The sequence below is a fragment of the Panthera uncia genome, chromosome A2, assembly GCF_023721935.1.
Source record: "Panthera uncia isolate 11264 chromosome A2, Puncia_PCG_1.0, whole genome shotgun sequence".
NCBI lineage: Eukaryota > Metazoa > Chordata > Mammalia > Carnivora > Felidae > Panthera > Panthera uncia.
This window is the reverse complement of record NC_064816.1, coordinates 105434791-105453314: the sequence shown is the minus strand read 5'-3', so window position 1 is coordinate 105453314 and position 18524 is coordinate 105434791. Positions and strand designations below refer to the sequence as shown.

General features: G+C 37.8%; 1 protein-coding gene across 1 annotated transcript; it reads right to left on the bottom strand.

Moving 5' to 3' along the window:
• Window positions 1-13462: 13462 nt before the first annotated feature.
• On the bottom strand, window positions 13463-14675 carry LOC125929979 (ADP-ribosylation factor-like protein 6-interacting protein 1). Its single transcript, XM_049641588.1, has one exon. The coding sequence runs from the start codon at window positions 14597-14599 to the stop codon at window positions 13988-13990; it is 612 nt and encodes a 203-aa protein (XP_049497545.1). The 5' UTR covers window positions 14600-14675; the 3' UTR covers window positions 13463-13987.
• Window positions 14676-18524: the final 3849 nt, after the last annotated feature.

Sequence of the window (18524 nt, the reverse complement as noted above, 5' to 3'; positions counted from 1 at the left end):
GTCATTAGTCATCAGAAATGCAAACCAAAAATGTAACGAAATGCCACCTCACCCCCATTAGGACAGCTATATTCAAAAATGCACCAGTAAAAATGTGAAATTGGAACGCTCCTCCATTGCTAGTCGAATATAAAAGGGTGTAATGACTGCAAGAAACAGTGCAGTGGCTCCTCACCGGATGAAAAAGTATTACCCATGACTCAGCAGTTCCACTCATAGACATACACGTAAAATAATCTAAAAAATAAGTAGTATTATTCATAATAGCCAAAAGGCAGAAACAGCAAAAAAATGCTGATGAATAAATAAACCAATTTTGGTAAATAGATAAAATGGAACATTATTTGCCATAAAAAGGAATGATATATGTCACAGCATGGATGAACCTAGAAAACACTATGCTAAGTGAGACATGCCAGACAAGAAAGGCCAGATATTCTATGATTCCACTTGCATGAAATATCAATAGTACACAAACCCATGTAGACCAAAAGGTTAGTGATTGCCAGGAGTTGTAGAAGGATGGGAATAACTGCTCAATGGAGGTGATGAAATGTTCTGGAAATATATAGTGGGAATGGGTGCACTACATTGTGAATGTACGCTTTAAAGAACTGTGCACTTTAAAATGGTTACAATGATAAATCTCATCTTAAGTGATTTTGAAAGAGGATTTCAACTACCTCCATTTTGACCTCAAACTTTCTAATTGATTAAGTTCTTCTTTCCAGCATATCTCTTAACTCAGGAAAAAGACTCTGAGGGCCAAGTATGCTCTGGTAAGAATACAAACTACTGCCTCAAGGAGTAAAGTCTGCCCGGAGCCACCAAGTCCCCTCATGATTGAATCCAAGACAACTCAACTTAACCTTCATGGCTCACCTGCTCATACCCTCAACCTCTGTTTCACATTTTCCTTATATAAACCTAAAAGTCTTTTTGGCACCTCAGGGACAGTCTGTGAGATGCTAGTTTTGGCCTCACTGAAATACCTTTCTGGTTTCACCATCACTGCTCTCTCTGCCTATAGATTTTGTCAGGGGTTAGTGCCTGCACTTGGTTTGTTTTGGACCCCCAGAGCCAGATGCTCTTGCACCCCTATACCCCAGCTACAAATTTTACCCCAATAAACACGACTAGAAACATGTGTCGTGTGGTATGTTCGTTTATTTGCCACCTTTTATAGATAAGAATCTATAGATTTCAATTTATGGTTATGCTAGAAGACACTCCAAATCATGCTCTTGCTCCAAATGACCCTGGGACTCGGGTTATCTTTTTGGGTCAAGGGTCCAGTCTAGGATATGTAACACAGACATCTCTGCACAATTTGTCAGTCAGACCCAGGAGTCTTTTCACACTGGCCTCTGTAGGCAGCCTACTTATTTGTGAACGTATAGCTCATTTTGTAAAAAGGAGCAAAATGCCAATCACTAGCATTTACCCACATTAATCTGATCCTGGATGAGCCTCTAAGTGAGCAAGAAAACCTACCTGAAATTTAGGTTCATGAAGATGTTATATTTCACAATTTCAATAGATCATATCATGTTAACATTTAAAAAAAAAATCCAATAAGAGAAGGAAAAAGTAATTTTCCCTATACCGTCTAGGTTCTTGGCTGAGACCCCCCCCCCCAACCCCTGTAACTAAAGACAGATTAATACGAGAAAAACAGAAATTTAATAACACGTATACCTCCTGTCTTCAGCTAAAGACAAAAAAAGATACAAAGGGGTAGGGAGGCCAGTTATGGAGGGTTATGAGGAAAAGGACAGTAAACCGGAAGAAGGTTGTTATGCAGATTTCAGTTCAGTAAGATTTCCTAGAGATTAGGAGTCATCCTTGTTTTCCCAGTACAGAGAGGCAGACATCCTTACAAATGGAGATTTCTTTTATAGATATAAATTCACTTAGAAAAGTTTTAAAGCTTCTCCCAGGTTGGCAGTTTCTTCAAAATAACTAGCCTAAAATAACCCTTATGTCAAAAACCCTTATTTCTAGGTGCCAAATTCTGTTTCTCTTTAATTCCTTGATAAGAGTCAGTCACTAAATGGATTAAGAAGGTAAAGGTTAAAGAAGGTAACAACTTTAGGCAATCATTTCCTTGAAGACAGTGACAGATACTTGAAGAGAATATTCTGTGTCACCAAGCTCTTCAATAAAATTACATTTCCCAAGTGAGGAAATGAAAGGTTGGCTTCCCTTGCTGGGAAAAAAAAAAATACAGAAAAGAGACCAAATTGAATTTCTGGTCTTTCAACATATTCCCAAAGTTGCTTTTCCAATCAGCAGATGGCGATGTCAACTTACCACTGAAATCAAAAACCTAACAATGGCCACTTTCTTTAATCTGTTTCTTCTACAAGAAATTTAAAATAACTCATTAATTTTTGTATTCATACCTTACTTATAATAAAGCTCACAACCCTTGGCATTAGTTGGCTACCTACGAATCTCTGAAATGCTAAGATATTTAATTCAATTAAAACATAGAAGAGACCTTTAAAACATTATCTTTATCATTAATAATGTTAACTATTATGGACAGGGTATTACTTATGGAGTAGGCACTTAACTGAGTTCACATAAGCATCTTACTTAATCATAGTGTAGGGGCCAAGGGCAGTCTGTCTCAAAATGCACCCCTTTGGCGTACTGATTATTTTAATTACAAGTTACTCAGGACATACCCTGTGCAACAATGACACCCAGACCCTCCTCTGTCCCCCTGAGAGCAGGAAATAAATCTCCCATGAGAATGGTACTCTCCCTTGATCAGGAGGTACAGACATTCTTATCACCAGACATAGGAAATTCAGGGCCAAGAGGTCTATATAAACAACCCCAGCCCAAATTCTGTTCATCATTACTTATTGATGGAAGGGCTCAAAGCTAAGTCTTGTCTTGTCAACTTCTCACAGATGTATTGTCTCTTTGTTTAGCATAAAACTTGTCTGCCTTGGTCATTTCCTGAGATCTCCATTTCATTACTGGACCTCCTTGCCCACATAAAACTTTGTTGTTGTTGTTGTTTTTCTTCTGTTAACTGGTCTCATGTAAATTTAATTCCTAGTCCAGCTGGAAGACCTTGAAGGGTAGAGGGAGAATTTTTCCTTCCCTACACTAACAAACTCAAAGGGTATTATTTCCATCTTAAAAGGAGAATCTAGTTTCAAAATGACATCTGGCCCCCCCAAAGCCCATGTCACCCACATTACCCCACAGTACACATTGTGCTCTAGTATTCCCAGCATTGTGGAAAAGACCTTTCAAAGACAGGCTTAACAGAAGAATGCAGAGATGGGTGGTTTAAGATTACCTAACACGCAGATGACCCTAATTCACATCATTAAGAAAGCTAATTGGATTTCACTGCTTTTTTCTGGAATTCATTCAAAGCTTAAAACAAGTTTGACCTTATTTCTGTTTTGAGAAAATTAAGAATGAAAAGTGATATCCCATTGAGTCCATTTGCTGGGACAAGGCCTTTGAACAACGTTTATAATAAAAGGCAACCTGAAACACAAAAACTATATAAACTTCATTTATGTGTGAACAAAAAGCAACTAAATTACTGAGATCTTTTGTCAAGAAGCAAAGAAAGGAGAAAGAAGTATGCTGTTGACACATTTAAAATGTGACATTTTCACGATCAGATAATTTCCTGAACTGCTCAGGGGAGTAATCTGTGGTTTGTCTGATAGTTATGACACCATCCTAAATAAAAAGTTACATACAGGATGCAAAAGCTGAGGAAAAAGCAAGTAAGTACAGGAGTAAGCATTCCAGATTTTTCTAATAGACAAATCAGTCTAAAAAAATTGTTAAGTCATCTCTGAAGTAAAGATAAATTGGGGACCAACGTTACACAGCACTTCGTATTTCCATTCAGTCATTTCAGGCCATACCCTTCAGAAGAAGGGACATTCCAGAGTCACGAACACTGTTTTAATAAATTAAGCTTTTCTTTTCAGGCCTCCAGGAATGGATCCTAGTGAGCTAGACTGGACCTTGTCGTTTCTCTTCTTTCTCTGGCATAACACAAAAAAATCCATGACTCCCTTTACCAGAAGCTACACCTGAATGTTGGCCTTCATATTTACCTTCTCAGGAGCAAATTGGTATCCAGGATGAGAGAATTCTTCCACAGGCTTTCCCAGGACAGCGAGGCCTTCTATGCATGACAGATCACACAAATCAAAAGGGAGGGACATGAGGACAAAAGCAACCCCAAAAGGCCCCAGCCAACAAAAGCACAGCTTCTAACTTATTCATTCCTCACAGTGTCCTCTGCACCCTTAACACCACAGCCCCTCAGTTTTTTTCTCCATACTATTTGTGGTATGCTGACCATGCATGGCTCCAGTTGTATTCAAAACACTTCATTTTGGCTTCTTATCACACTTCAAAATGTATTTCGTGAGGATAATTCCTGATCTACAGCAGGTCCAGTGCCTTTTTGCTCACTCTTAGGTAATGCACAGTTCTCTATTTCTGTACACACTGGAAATTGTAAACTAATTACAAAATTAAATTTTCAGTCCATAATATGAATCAAAATTCCTTTGATTAACCACCAAAACCTCTTCCTTTCCCTGGCTTAGGCTACCTTCTGGCAAAGGTGGTGGAGGGATGGGCACAGCTGGATTGTTTTTTACTCCTTCCACTTGCCCGTATCTCCTTTTTGTCTCCTTCCCTATTCCTTAGCTATTTTCTTCTCCCTCCTGAGGATGGGAAGGGGTGAGCATGGGCAATGGGGGCAGAGGAGTAGGTACACGATGAGAAACAATTAAGAATAAAATGGATGGGAAATCGTTTACCTGAAATGGTACTATTTTAAGCTGGCATCCCACACTCTATGAAGAAATTTAGGGCTCTTTCTGGAGGGACACTTTTATAAGCTCCTCAGAGTAGCTCATCACTGGTGACTTCTTCCCTAAAATTCCTCTTACTAAGGAAGTCTCTCTCTCTCTCTCTCTTTCTCTCTCTCTCTCTCTTTTTATTTTTTTAAATGTTATTTTAGTTTTGAGAGAGAGAGAGAGAACATGAGCAGGAGAAGGACAGAGAAAGAGGGAGACAAAGAATTCAAAGCAGGCTCCAGGCTCTGAGCTGTCAGCACAGAAGCTGAAGCAGGGCTCAAACCCACAAACTCTGAGATCATGACCTGAGCTGAAGTCGGATGCTTAACCAGTGAGCCACCCAGGCACCCCAAAGGCAGATGCAACCACGTAGGGTGGTCACTTGCAACCCCTTCCTTGACACTTAAATGTTCAAACTTGTCTCCCAGTATGTTGTTGCTTCCATCCAGGCAGCTTTACTGGATGCAAGATGTACCTGACTGTCGAGTTCTCACCGAGTTCAGCACAACTCTCTTTGTTTCATCATCACCCCAGAGACCTCATCCAAATAGCTTATATTCATGAGATACTAGGGTTACAGAGTTGCAGACCAGGTTCTGGACCACTGTGTACCCGGAACATATAGTGTATGTTACAACACATATTTTAACACTTTCTGATGATGCTTTTGGAAATGTTTTAACCAGTTCTACAATCCCTCATAGTAAATAGCCATGACTTCCTGGAAACTGCTGGAGTAACATAGTGAAGACTGAAATCACCCTGGCTTTGGTTTCGTTATTTTTATTTACCTCATGACATCACGGGAGTAGTAAAGCAAACATCTTAATTTCAGCTCAAATAATAACATTCACCAAAGTTAACACAGTTTAAACTCCGCTCTAGTTTACAGGATTGTTCACACATCTCTTTCCCCAATAACTTAGACACTAAATAATCAGAATCTTAAAATAGGGATTTTGAGAATTGTACCTCAGCAGTATCTTCTGGTGATCATAGAATCTTTGAGGTTCTAATGTAAACAGCAAAAATCAATGAACATTGGGGAGTAGTTGAGCAGAACTAAGTGCCCCAGATCCCTTGATAAAGACACTGCTCAGAGCTAGAGGGTTCTTCCCAACATCTTACACCAGTAAAGGCTAAAGTTAAGGAGCAGTGTCTGCAGAGGTAGGGGTTGGAGGAGTGGTAGTTCTTGTGCAGTCTAATTACTAAAACTGACGTGAAAGTAGAGTATTGAGTCAACCATACACAATGGCCGACTGTGTTATATGAGAGAAATTATAAAACACAGAGAAAATAGAAGGACAAAAAGACCATGGTTTTATTTTTGGTCAGTTTAGCACTAATTCCTAGTTTTCCATAATCTCCCAATCTGTAAATTCGAATGAATTTGGACTTAAGAGAAATCTCCTATCAAGAGGTAAACAGGGCCGCTCTGATTTTACATTTACCTATCCAAGAAAAAACAATTTCACTGCCATCTTTCAGAATTTGGCATCCAAAATATAGTAGTTTTCTCTTCAAGTCAGAATTAGCAATGGTGATACCACTGTTCCCAGTTCCCAAATTTCCTTCTCAGTATTTAGTAACCACTCCAGATATTTAAAAATATTTCCTCATTTTCTAGTTATGCTTTTACTCTTGCATTTCAACTACTTCAATATTCAGTTAACAGTGGATTCCATTCAGGAATCTAGTGTCAATCTCTTGTGAGCAGATTACCGTGTTTTTACCAGATATTGTTCAAAAAGAGAGAGAGAGAGTTATGACAACCCAGTAGGCTCCACACTGTCCCTCTCAAGCCTCTTTTGTTATGGGCCATGAGAACCAGACTGACCTTTATCATATGTTCCCTCTCAAAGATTCGCCTTTCCTTAACCCTTCAATTCTGATTTTGAGTACTCGCCACTTCACTCAGGGACATAACTCAACCTTAATGAGCTTCCTTTTTCTTCAACAGAAAGGTTGAGCTTTTCTTCTGATAGTCCAGTGTTTCCCCTAAAGCCTTTAGTTGGTTGTAAAAGATATTTTAACTTGCTTCTTGTACTGTGCAGATACTGTGGGTTCAGTCTAAGTATCTTTCTCCTCCTTCCTTTTCTTTTTCCCACAGAACCACTTTTAATTTTTAACTTTAGGTTTACTATCTGTCAAGTTTTTCTTCTACCTCTACTCAAAGTAGTATAAACATGGCTGGTATAAATGCCCTCACACTTCTTAACTCTTTACTGATCAGCCTCATTATCCCTAAGTGGCTGGCCTACATTCTGGAGTCCCTGAAAGGACAACCATGAGCAGGTCTTCATAAATGTCTACTAAAGGCCCCTGATCAGAAATGGAATCCTTGAATACCACATAATCAAACCACTCAGATCACCACAGGTCGGTTCTATTTCTTCTCTGTTCACCTGTACTCCTATACCCAATTACAGAAATAAGAAATATCTAAGAAAGAAATCAGAATTAACTTGATAGCCCATGGAGAAGGGTGGGGGAATTAGAAAATTATTCTTTCTTTGACTGCCTCTTGGGTCCTAGATGTTGGCAGGTGCTTATCAATCACATTGATATAAAGGAAACTGAAGCTAAACCTGAAACAGAACACTCCAGGTTAGCAAACACTGTACAACCCACCAATCGTGGCACCATTAATTTAAAACCCAAAACCTACATAATTAAATGCTATCTTTTTTGAGATGAGCCTTTTCTGTCCTCTCCCCCAAATATTTAACTAGCATCATCTTTCCACTAAGAAGAATCAGGAATCAAAATGCTCTCCAATGCCAATCTTGCTTTTCCACATGGGAGTTTGACCTAAGAGTTCAGAATTAATATTTCCATCAGCCCAGATTTCACAAATTCTACCCAGCAATTAAAACACTTGTAGGTTATGGTATTAACCAGAGAAGATGCCTCCAATGCTGGAGTTTTAACCTCTATGAGGGACTTTGCTTCTCAAGTATGTGGATCTTGCCCGTACTAATAGCAATCTGTCATACTACACCACAATTTACCCATGACTCCATGGGGGAAAAAGCTATGAAAAAGATTTTTGGAATGCTAAAACTTTGACCAACCCATTACCATCTGCACTGGTTTGTAAAGAAAATTCACAAAGTAGACACGCCTGACAATGTATATGTTTATTACTGCAAGGCATTGAAGTCATGGTCTCCTATAAAAAAGCCAGCTGTAGTGAGGTGTGCAAATGTGTTGGTGCTTTATAAGCCTAGATAAGTCTTAACCAATGGCTTCTTAGTGTCCAGACTCACATCCTTATCTTGGCCCTTATCATTTTGCCACTGTATCAAGAGTTTAAAAAAAAAAAAATCCAAGGAAAAATGCACTAAGTTGGGGAGAGCTAAGCCAGTTCTCATGGTCTTCCTTGATAAGGCTTTTCCAAGGAAGAAACACGGTGGGCCCTTTTACCATGTCCACTTCATGTAAACATCAGGAGGGTGGTAACCAAACAGTGTACCTTGAGGAAACAAAAACTTAGAACCTCTTTAAACTTCACAGAGAAATCCCCACATATTTAGTACAATACCCCGTAATTTATTTATTTTGAGAGAAACAGAGACAGTGCAAGTGAGGGAGAGAGAGAATCCCAAGCAGCCTCCACACTCAGCACAAGCCTGACACAGGGCTCAATCTCATCAACTGTGAGATCATGACCTGGCCTGAAATCAGGAGTCAGCCGCTTAACTGACTGAGCCATCCAGGTGCCAGATAATTATTTTTCTTAAATGTCAGCCAGCATTAGAAAGTCACTTATAGCAGAAAAAAGAATTGATAAACCCAGAATAATTTTATGAATTTACCTTTGAAATAACCTGAATAACCCTTATAGGAAAAAATCCTGGCAGTTACGCTTAGCCAAAAATCAATGTACCATGAGCATGCCATGGATTTAATCAACTAAAATATTTCAAAGATCTTCTTCCCTTATATCTAAGAACAAAGCCACTTGCTTACATCTGTGAATGAACAGATCGCTCTATAATAGTTGTCATCACAATCCTTAATACATACTAGAAAAACTTATGCACAAAACATAGCATCGCTGAAGAGAAGAAAACAAATGTGATGGAAAAACATGTAAGCTGTATCCAGTATAGGAAGAAATCTGTGAAACAGATAGAACAAATGGAATAAGCAAGTAGCACATGTGTGTTTTTACCAAGATTTAGAAGGATGGAAAAAAACAAGAGCATTACTTGTGGATAAGGAGAAATGGAGAGCTTAGTAAGCATTAAATATTCATAAGACACAGAGATTTCACTTCTTTCCAGAAAGGAGTAGCTGTTACAAGATTTAACAACAAGACGTGGAAATTATAGCAATGTATTATGTGACTAAGACATATGTGGAAATAAAACATATGGCCACAATAAAACAAAAGTTAGAAGAAGCAATGTTAGTAAACTGATGTAAGGCTCTTACATTCCACAGGAAGTGGTATAATATATGACGGTAGGCTGTGATACATTAGATAAATGTTGTCAACACTTGAACAGAACTAACTAAAAACTAATATAAAAAACAGAGTTCATAAACCAACAATAAAGAAAAATCCTTAGTTGGGAAGGAAAAAGCAAAAAAGAAACCAGTAACAGATGGATCAAATGGATAACAAACAATAAAATGATTGATTTAAACCCAGCTATATCAATAAACACATTAAATGAAAGTTGTCTAAATAACCCAATTAAAGCAGGTAATCAGTCTAGATTAGAAGAGTAAACAACTGTTTCCTCTATCCAAGAAACTCACTTAAACTATAAATATTTGAAGTTTATAGTATAAAGATAGAAATAACATATGCTATACAAACATAAATCCCAGGAAAGAGGTGTTATATTAATATCAGAAATAGGAGACTGCAGGATAAGAACAGAAAAAGTAGACTGGAGGATAGATGAAGAGAGAGAATTCATAACAACAAAAGGCCAATTTGTCATAAAGATGCAACTATCCTAAATTATATGTGTATGTATATGTATGTATACACATATACTACATATATACACATATATATGGAGTTTCATACCCATGAGGCAAAAAAAGTGACAGACTCAAAAGAGATAAATTCATGATTATGAGGTATTTCAACTTTCTCTTGCAATAACTAATAGATACGAGGACAGAAAATTATTAATTTTATAGAAAACAGAACATACAGAAAATACGAACAACACTATCAACCACTTTGATCGAATTTATACTTATAGAATACTCTGCCAAGGAATAACAAAATATGCATCTTCTCAAGTGCAGGGGGAACATACACCAAAATAAAGTAGATTACAGGCCTAAGCCTACAAGCTAAAACAATACAGTTTCTAGAATATAGGAAAGAATATTTTGCAATACTGGAGTAAGTAAAGATTTCTTAGAACAGACACACACAAAGTTAGAAAAGGGAATTTTTAAAATGTCTGTTCATAATTAGACCTAGGAAAATTAGGGGCGCCTGGGTGGCTCAGTTGGTTAAGTGTCTGACTTCATCTCAGGTCATGATCTCACAGTTTGTGGGTTTGAGCCCTGCATCGGGCTCTGTGCTGAAGGCTCAGAGCCTGGAGTCTGCTTCAGATTCTGTCTCCTTCTCTCTCTTCCTCTTACCCCCTCAAACTCTGTCTTCTCTCAAAAATAAACATTAAAAAAATTTTTTTTAATAATGAAATAAAAAAGACCTAGGAAAATTAGAAAATAAGCTACACACTGGAAGACAATATTCTCCATTAAAAAAAAAAGTTGTATTCACCATATGTAACTACTCCTAACAACTTAGTAACAACCTCATTTTTAAAAAGTAAGGAAAATACATTAATAGAGTTTTTACCAAGGAAGATATACAAATGACAAGTACATGAAAAAATGCTCTAAGTAATTTGTGATTAGAAAAATAAAAATAAAACTATAAGGAGGTATCACTAAACATCCTTTGAATGTCTAAAATTAAAGATTCACAATAGTAGGTGTTGACAACTGTGTGGAACAAGTCATGTCAATAGAAATTAGTGCAATTTTAGACAATAGTTTGGTAGTTTCTTATTACACTAAATACACACTTACCCCATGACCCTGAAACAGTTGTTTGTCCAAAAGACATAAGAACATATCCACACAAAGCGTGGCACTTGGATGCTAACAGCAGTTTTATTCATAATAACCCAAAGCTACAAACAACCGTAATGTTGAGCAATAGATGAATAGCTAAGTACATGGACGTATAGCAACACAATGGAATAATATTCAGCAATCATTAAGAATGGTTTACTAATGGAAGCAACAAAATGGATGAATCTCAAAAACATTGTGGTTAGCAAAATAAGCTGAACACAAAAGACTACATCATATATATGTTTCTTTAAAAAGACAAAATTAGGGGTGGCTCAGCTGGTTAAGTGTCCAACTTCAGCTCAGTTCATGATCTCACGGTATGTGGGTTCAAGCCCCCCATCGGGCTCTGTGCTCACAGCTTAGAGCTTGCTTTGGATTCTGTGTCTCCCTCTCTCTCTTCCCCTTCCCTGCTCATGCTCTCTATCTCTCTGTTTCAAAAATAAATATTTTCTTAAAAAATTTTTTAAGACACAACTAATCTATAGTAACAAAGTTGACTAGTGGTCTCTTGGACCAGGTGTGGGAAATGGCCTAAGGGAATTTTGGAGGTTGATGGAAATATTCTATATCTTAACTGTGCAGATGGTTACATGAGTATACAGTTGATCTTTGAATAAAGTAGGGGTAAGGGGCACCAACCCTGTGCACAGTCAAAAATCTGCATTTAATTTTTGATACCCCCAAAACTTAATTACTAATAGCCTACTGTTGACAAGAACCCTTACCTATAACATAGTTGGATAACACATAGTTTGTGTGTTATTTGTATTATATACTATATGGTTTTGATAAATTAAGCTGGAGAAAATATTAAGAAAATCATAAAGGAAAAGAAAATACATTTACAGTACTATACTGTGTTTATAAAAAAAGGAAAAAAAACCACTCTGCATATACAAATAAATCAATGATATACAACACATTAACAAAATAAAGGATAAGAACCCTATGATCCTGGGGCACCCGGGTGGCTCAGTCAATTGAGTGTCTTACTCTTGATTTTGGCTCAGCTCACAATCCCAGAGTTGTGGGGTCAAGACCCACATCAGGTTCCACGTTGATCATGGAGCCTTCTAGTAATTCTCTCCCTCTGCCCCTCTCCCCTCCCTCTCTCTCTAAAATTATTTTTTTTTAAAAAAAGAACTATATGATCATGTCAATAGATGCAGAAAAAAAACCTTTGAGAAAATACAGCATCTGTTCCTGATAAAAACCCTCAACAAAGTAAGTATAGGTAGAATATACATCAATATGATAAAAGCCATATATGAAAAACCCGCAGCTAATATAATCCTCAGTAGGGAAAAACTGAGAGCCTTTCCTCTACAGTCAGGAACAAGACAGAGTTTATTTTTTATTTTTTTTTTTTCAAGGAGGGATTCCAGCTTTATTGTTCCCCTTTTACACAAAACCAAGTAGAAGAAATAATACAAGATTAAAACTGCAAAAGTAGTTAATTGGTAGAACACATATACACAAAAAAATCCAGACAGCAAGACAGGCTTATCTACAATGGAAAACACATGTAAAAATTAAGGTAGTTTGTAGGTTTCATATGGAACATAAAAAAAAAAAAAATCAAACATTATGCTACAATGGGTGCCACTGTTTACAGTAATATTGAAGGGGAGAAAACGACACTTATTTAGGGACAGATATACCACAAGGTCCAGGTTTTACAGCATCAGTGCAATAAATTCACAAAACTATATTACAGCTACTTAATCAGAGTTTAAGAACTGTTCCCAAATGTCACATTTTCAGCCCTCAGTTTCAATTCCTACAGTTTTCAACTATTCTAAATTTCTAGCTACCGAGAGGGAGGATGATTCTACACTTTCCAAGGAGTTACAAAATCTCTGTAGACCAGAGGCCACCTATCGTCGCCAAAAGTCTGCTCTCCCCGACAGCCCCTGCATTCTTCACAGAAATAACTAGGGAAAAAGTCAGATGCCAGCATAGTCACCACCTCGTATGCCAAATCTAAGGGGACCAAAGCAGCCCACAATTACCTTCAAATGAGAATCTTGAGGCTTACCTTTAAAAGGCTTAGTCTGGTCTTGAAAAATTAGTAGGGATAAGATTTATTTTCTACTGAAATGAAATTTTGACTACATATAGGAAGACTTCTGTCCTTTATTGGCTGGTGTCGGAGTGAAGGTCATAGACCTGAGTCTTAACCTATTATATACTTTAGTTTCAGTCAGCTGGAAAATCTGAAATTAAAAATATGCTAAAAATACTTAACACAAACTTTTAGAAGCCTGCTGTTAAAAAGCCTTTAAGGATCTACTAACTCGAAGTCTCAGAGCAAGGAGAGAAGAGCTCTAAGCCTGTCATACTCCCCATTTGGGAAGAAGGATCAGTGTTTCTTACAAATTGCTAAGTTTTGCACAAGGCAGAAACCAACACATACTAGGGCGTGGAATTGGTTTCATTTGATTCCAGAAGGATCTTCTCCCACAGTACAGAAACAGTGTGAGGAATGAATCTTACTTAATTGGTCTCTTCATCAGAAGCGGGAAACTTGGTCTCTGTATTCATGGAGCCAGACAGTTTAAGCAGACTGTGGAAGCAGACAGTAGAACCAGCTTCCTGTAGCCACAGACCACTACCTTGTATCTAGCTAAAGCGAAGATCAACAGGAACAATTATCCAACGTCACAGTTAAGTATACTAAAAGGTGAAGTTCACCACTACGTATTTTTAAAGGAAGTTGCCTAAAAGTAAGAATTCAATGAACCTGGGTGAGAAAAATCAAAACAAGTCGTACTCACGAATGAATTGTCCACATAAGGCCAAGTGATGAGAATGCATTCAGCTACACTTCACATGAAGACACTATGCATAAAGCCTTACTTGGCAAGGCTGAATTTCTACTAAGGGCAGAAAGAGGGAGAGCAAGGAGCTATTTCTGTAACATTTCAGAATCCAGACAGCATTAAGACAAACTGTTCCCAAGGACAAGGTGTATGCCATTCATTACACTCAGTAAAGCAGACGCATTATTCATTTTTCTTTTCTTTTTGTTTGAGAAGCTTATTTATCTCCCTTTTGGCCATTCCAATGTACTTCAAAATGATTCCGTGCTGGTTCAATCCAGGAAGCAACAGTAAGAAAGTCACTATCAGGTAGGTGAGCAGCGGGTTGTGGACTTGCTGTCCCACCCACGCAACCGCAGCAAGAGAAACGATCATGGTCATGAAGTACATTTTAGGCTTTTCTTCCTTTAGTGTAAAGAGGCGTTTCCACCAGCCCACAGCTCTGCGTCGAGTTTTTATTAGATTGCTACAAATTTCATGGAATCTTTGCTGTTGCTCAGTAGTCCATTTATTGGAGCCAAAAATTCTAGGAGCCAGAATGGGAACAAGGTAGTCAGCCAAGCACAAAAACATAACAAAACAGGAAACACCAGACAGAACAGATGGATCTAGATAGTAGATAGTCAGAAACACCAAAGAAACCACACCCATGATGGCAGGTGGAAACCAGGCTCTTTCCCATCTGAGGACTTTATCAGCCATCAGCATCACTTCTCCCCATCCTTGAAGCTGTTCTTCCAGACTTGCAGTCTCTGCGGCCAGCAGGTTGGTGCTGCGATTGTCTCCCTCCGCCATCGTCCCTGAGGCGCTGCCTTAGCGAACACAGGCCACTCTCCCAACGAGTCTTCCGCAGAGCCCTGCACGGCGACCCCAACCAAGACAGAGTTTAACACAGTACTGGAAGTCAGCAGTCAGCAAAAAGAAGTAAAAGCCATGGAAATCAGCAAGGATGAAGTCAAACTTTCACTATTTGCAGACGACATGATTCTCTATGTTAAAAAACCCAAAGACCCCACCATAAGATTGCTAGAACTAATAAATAAATTCAACAAAGTTGCAGGATATAAAAATCAATGTACAGAAATTTGTTGTATTTCTATACACCAAAATGAAGGAGCAGAAAAAGAAATCAAGGAATTGATTCCATTTACAATTGCACCAAAAACCCTAAGATACCTAGGAATAAACCTAACCAAAAAAGTGAATGATCTGTACTCTGAACACCACGGGACACTTGTGAAAGAAATTGAAGAGGACACAAAGAAATGGAAGAGCCTTCCACATCCATGCACTGAAATAACATTGTTTAAATGTCTATACTACCCAAAGCAATCTACATATTTAATGCAGTCCCTATCAAAATACCACCAGCATTTTTCACAAAGCTAAACAAATAATCCTAAAATTTGTACAGAACCATAAAATACACCAAATAGTCAAAGAAATCCTGAAAAAAGAAAAGCAAAGTAGGAGGCATCACAATTCTGGACTTCAAGTTTTTTTACAAATCTGCAGTCACCAAGATAGTATGGTACTGGCACAAGCACAGACACATAGATCGATGGAACAGAAGAGAAAACCCAGAAATGGACCCACTATTATATGGCCAACTAATCTTCAACTTCATTTTTCTATGCCATACACAAAAATAAATTCAAAATAGAAGAAATACCGAAATGTCAGGCAGGAAACCATCAAAATCTTAGAGGGGAATACAGGTGTCAACCTCTTTGACCTTGGGCAGAACAACTTCATACTAGACATGTCACCAAAGGCAAGGGAAACAAAAGCAAATGTCCACTCCTGGGACTTTCATCTCATCAAGATAAAAAGCAAAGGAAACAATCAACAAAAGTAGAACGCAGCCTATGGAATGGGAGAACATATTTGTTAACAATGTATCTGATAAAGGGTTAGTGTCCAAAAATCTATGAAGAACTTAATCAAACTCAACACCCAAAACCAAATAACCCAGTTAAGAAATGGGCAGAAGACATGAATTGACATTTACCAAAGAACACATCCAGATGGCCAACAAACCCAAGACAAGATGCTCAACATCACTTATTATCAGGGAAATACAAATCAAAACCACAGTGAGTTATCACCTCACACCTTTTAGAGTGGCTAAAATTAACAACACAGGAAACAACAGATGTTAGTAAGGATGTGGAGAAAGTGGAGAACTCTCTTACATTGTTGATGGGAATGCAAACTGGTACAGCCATTCCAGAGAACAATATGGTAGTTCCCCAAGAAATTAAAAATAGAACGATCCTATGATCCAACTGGACTACTAGGTATTTACCCAAAGGATACAAAAATACAGATTCGAAAGGGTACATGCACCCAATATTTATAGTAGTGTTATTATAGCAACATTATCAATGATAGCTGAACTATGGAAAAAGACCAAGTGTCCATCGACTGATGAATGGATAAAGATGTGGGAAATATATATAGGAGTATTATTTGGGCATCAAAAAAGAATGAAATCTTCCCATTTGCAATGATGGGGATGGAGCTAGAGGGTATTAGGCTAAACAAAGTAAGTGAATCAGAGAAAGACAAATACCATATGATTTCACTCATATGTGGAATTTAGGAAACAAAACAGATGAACATATGGGAAGGGGAAAAAAGAGAGAGGGTGGAAACAAATGATAAGAGTCTCTTAAGACAGAGAACAAACTGAGTGTCAATGGAGGGAGATGGGTGGGGAATAGGACAAATAAACCCAGAAAATGTGCTCCTGGAATTTGGGTCACTTTCTCCTAGAGGTGAATGTCCCTTCCACTAAGAAGAAGCTGGATAGAAAACAGAACAAGAATGGGGCGCCTGGGTGGCGCAGTCGGTTAAGCGTCCGACTTCAGCCAGGTCACGATCTCGCGGTCCGTGAGTTCATGTCCCGCGTCAGGCTCTGGGCTGATGGCTCGGAGCCTGGAGCCTGTTTCCGATTCTGTGTCTCCCTCTCTCTCTGCCCCTCCCCCGTTCATGCTCTGTCTCTCTCTGTCCCAAAAATAAATAAAAAACGTTGAAAAAAAGAAAACAGAACAAGAAGAGTTTTTGACAGATTCAAAGGACTAAGATGACAAAAATGATAAAATGTCCAAAAGAGGAAATGCAAAATCTGAATATTTGCCTTAAAGAAATTGAATCTGTAATGAAAAATCTTCACACAAAGAAATAAGAATGCCTTGGTGGCTTTACTGGAGAATATCTTATAATGTCATTTAAAGAGGCATGAGGTTATTATCGTAGATTAAAGAAGGCTACAGGCATATACTTAAATGTAATGTACTACCCTTGATTGAATTGTCAATGAGAAAAAAAATAATAAAGATATTTTGGAGACAAAAAAAAAGTCATTGAAGTGTAACCTAAAATAATTTGCATACAATTAAGTGAATTCAAGTCTCAACTAAGGTGCCAAAATTCTTGCAAATTTCCTAGGTTCCAATCATGCCTCCTTCGTTCATGTCATGCTTAAATCAGTCACCTATTGACGACACTCATACTGGCTCCCCACGTTTTCTACCCCACACAAATAAAAGCCATTGCTCTTTGTTTAGAGCTACCGGTCCAATGTTTTGTCCTATTTCTCTTCAATAGGACAAGTTGACTCAGGTACCTTTCTTCTACTGATCCCCTTGCCCATCTCCAAATTCCATTATCATAAACCCACTATTAGCATGGACGAGCTATCTAGCAGAAAGGGGCAGGAAGTACAGATTTTATATATAGCACAAGATTTAAGCATGTGGCCTTCCTCTCCATTTGCATTCCATATAAGTCATGTTAATTATAACATCTCTTTCCCCTTGCTTCTCTCTGTGTGTTGATCCAATAAGCCATGTAATAGGAGCTCGTCAGTTTGTTCTGTGACACTTTTCATACTCCAACCTCTAAACTCATTTGCAGGTATCATACTTAAAGCTACCATAGCATCAAGGTAATTTCACATTTTGAGAAGAGTAAAACTAACTTATACCATGAAATCCATAAATGTATGATGGTATCAATCATAAGAAATAAAATTGTCAAGGAATTGGAACAAAAAGTATGCAGCTATCAATGAAATTTAAAGAAACAAACTAAGTAAATATGGGTAAAGAATACTAAACTGTGGAATTAAAAGAAATTAATTTTTGTATAGTGTAAAATACAGCATATCGTGACATCAGTGGCTTCCTCATGTTGGTAGACAAGGTCCCTAATTATGAAGATAATCATTAATTCTTGAAGCCATAGTAACTGGTATATGTTCATAGTTTTAACATTTTATGACACATCCATACTTTTGGCTGTGAACATAATTATTGAAACAGCTTGGCAGAGGCAGATTGAGACATATTTAGATATTTCATTCTTTCCAGTTATAAAAAATTAGCAATTCTAAGGCATGCTAATATAAAGATTAATATAACCTGGATAACTTAGTTGTAAGTTTGGTTGTGAATCATCAATATAATACTGAGAAGCACAAGAACAGTTTCAATAATTATAGCAGATTCAAAACAATACTAAAATCACTAGTCTGAGATATGTCATATATCCATTTCTTTTCAGAGAAGAAAACCAACAAAATACAAACCGTCAATAAAATATCAAATAAGAGTTGGACAATTACTATGGGATCATAATCTAGCCATTGCAAATGATGCAGAAACACCTTGCACATGACAGCAGCCTGCTCTCTAGACCATACCGTCTGGTCTTC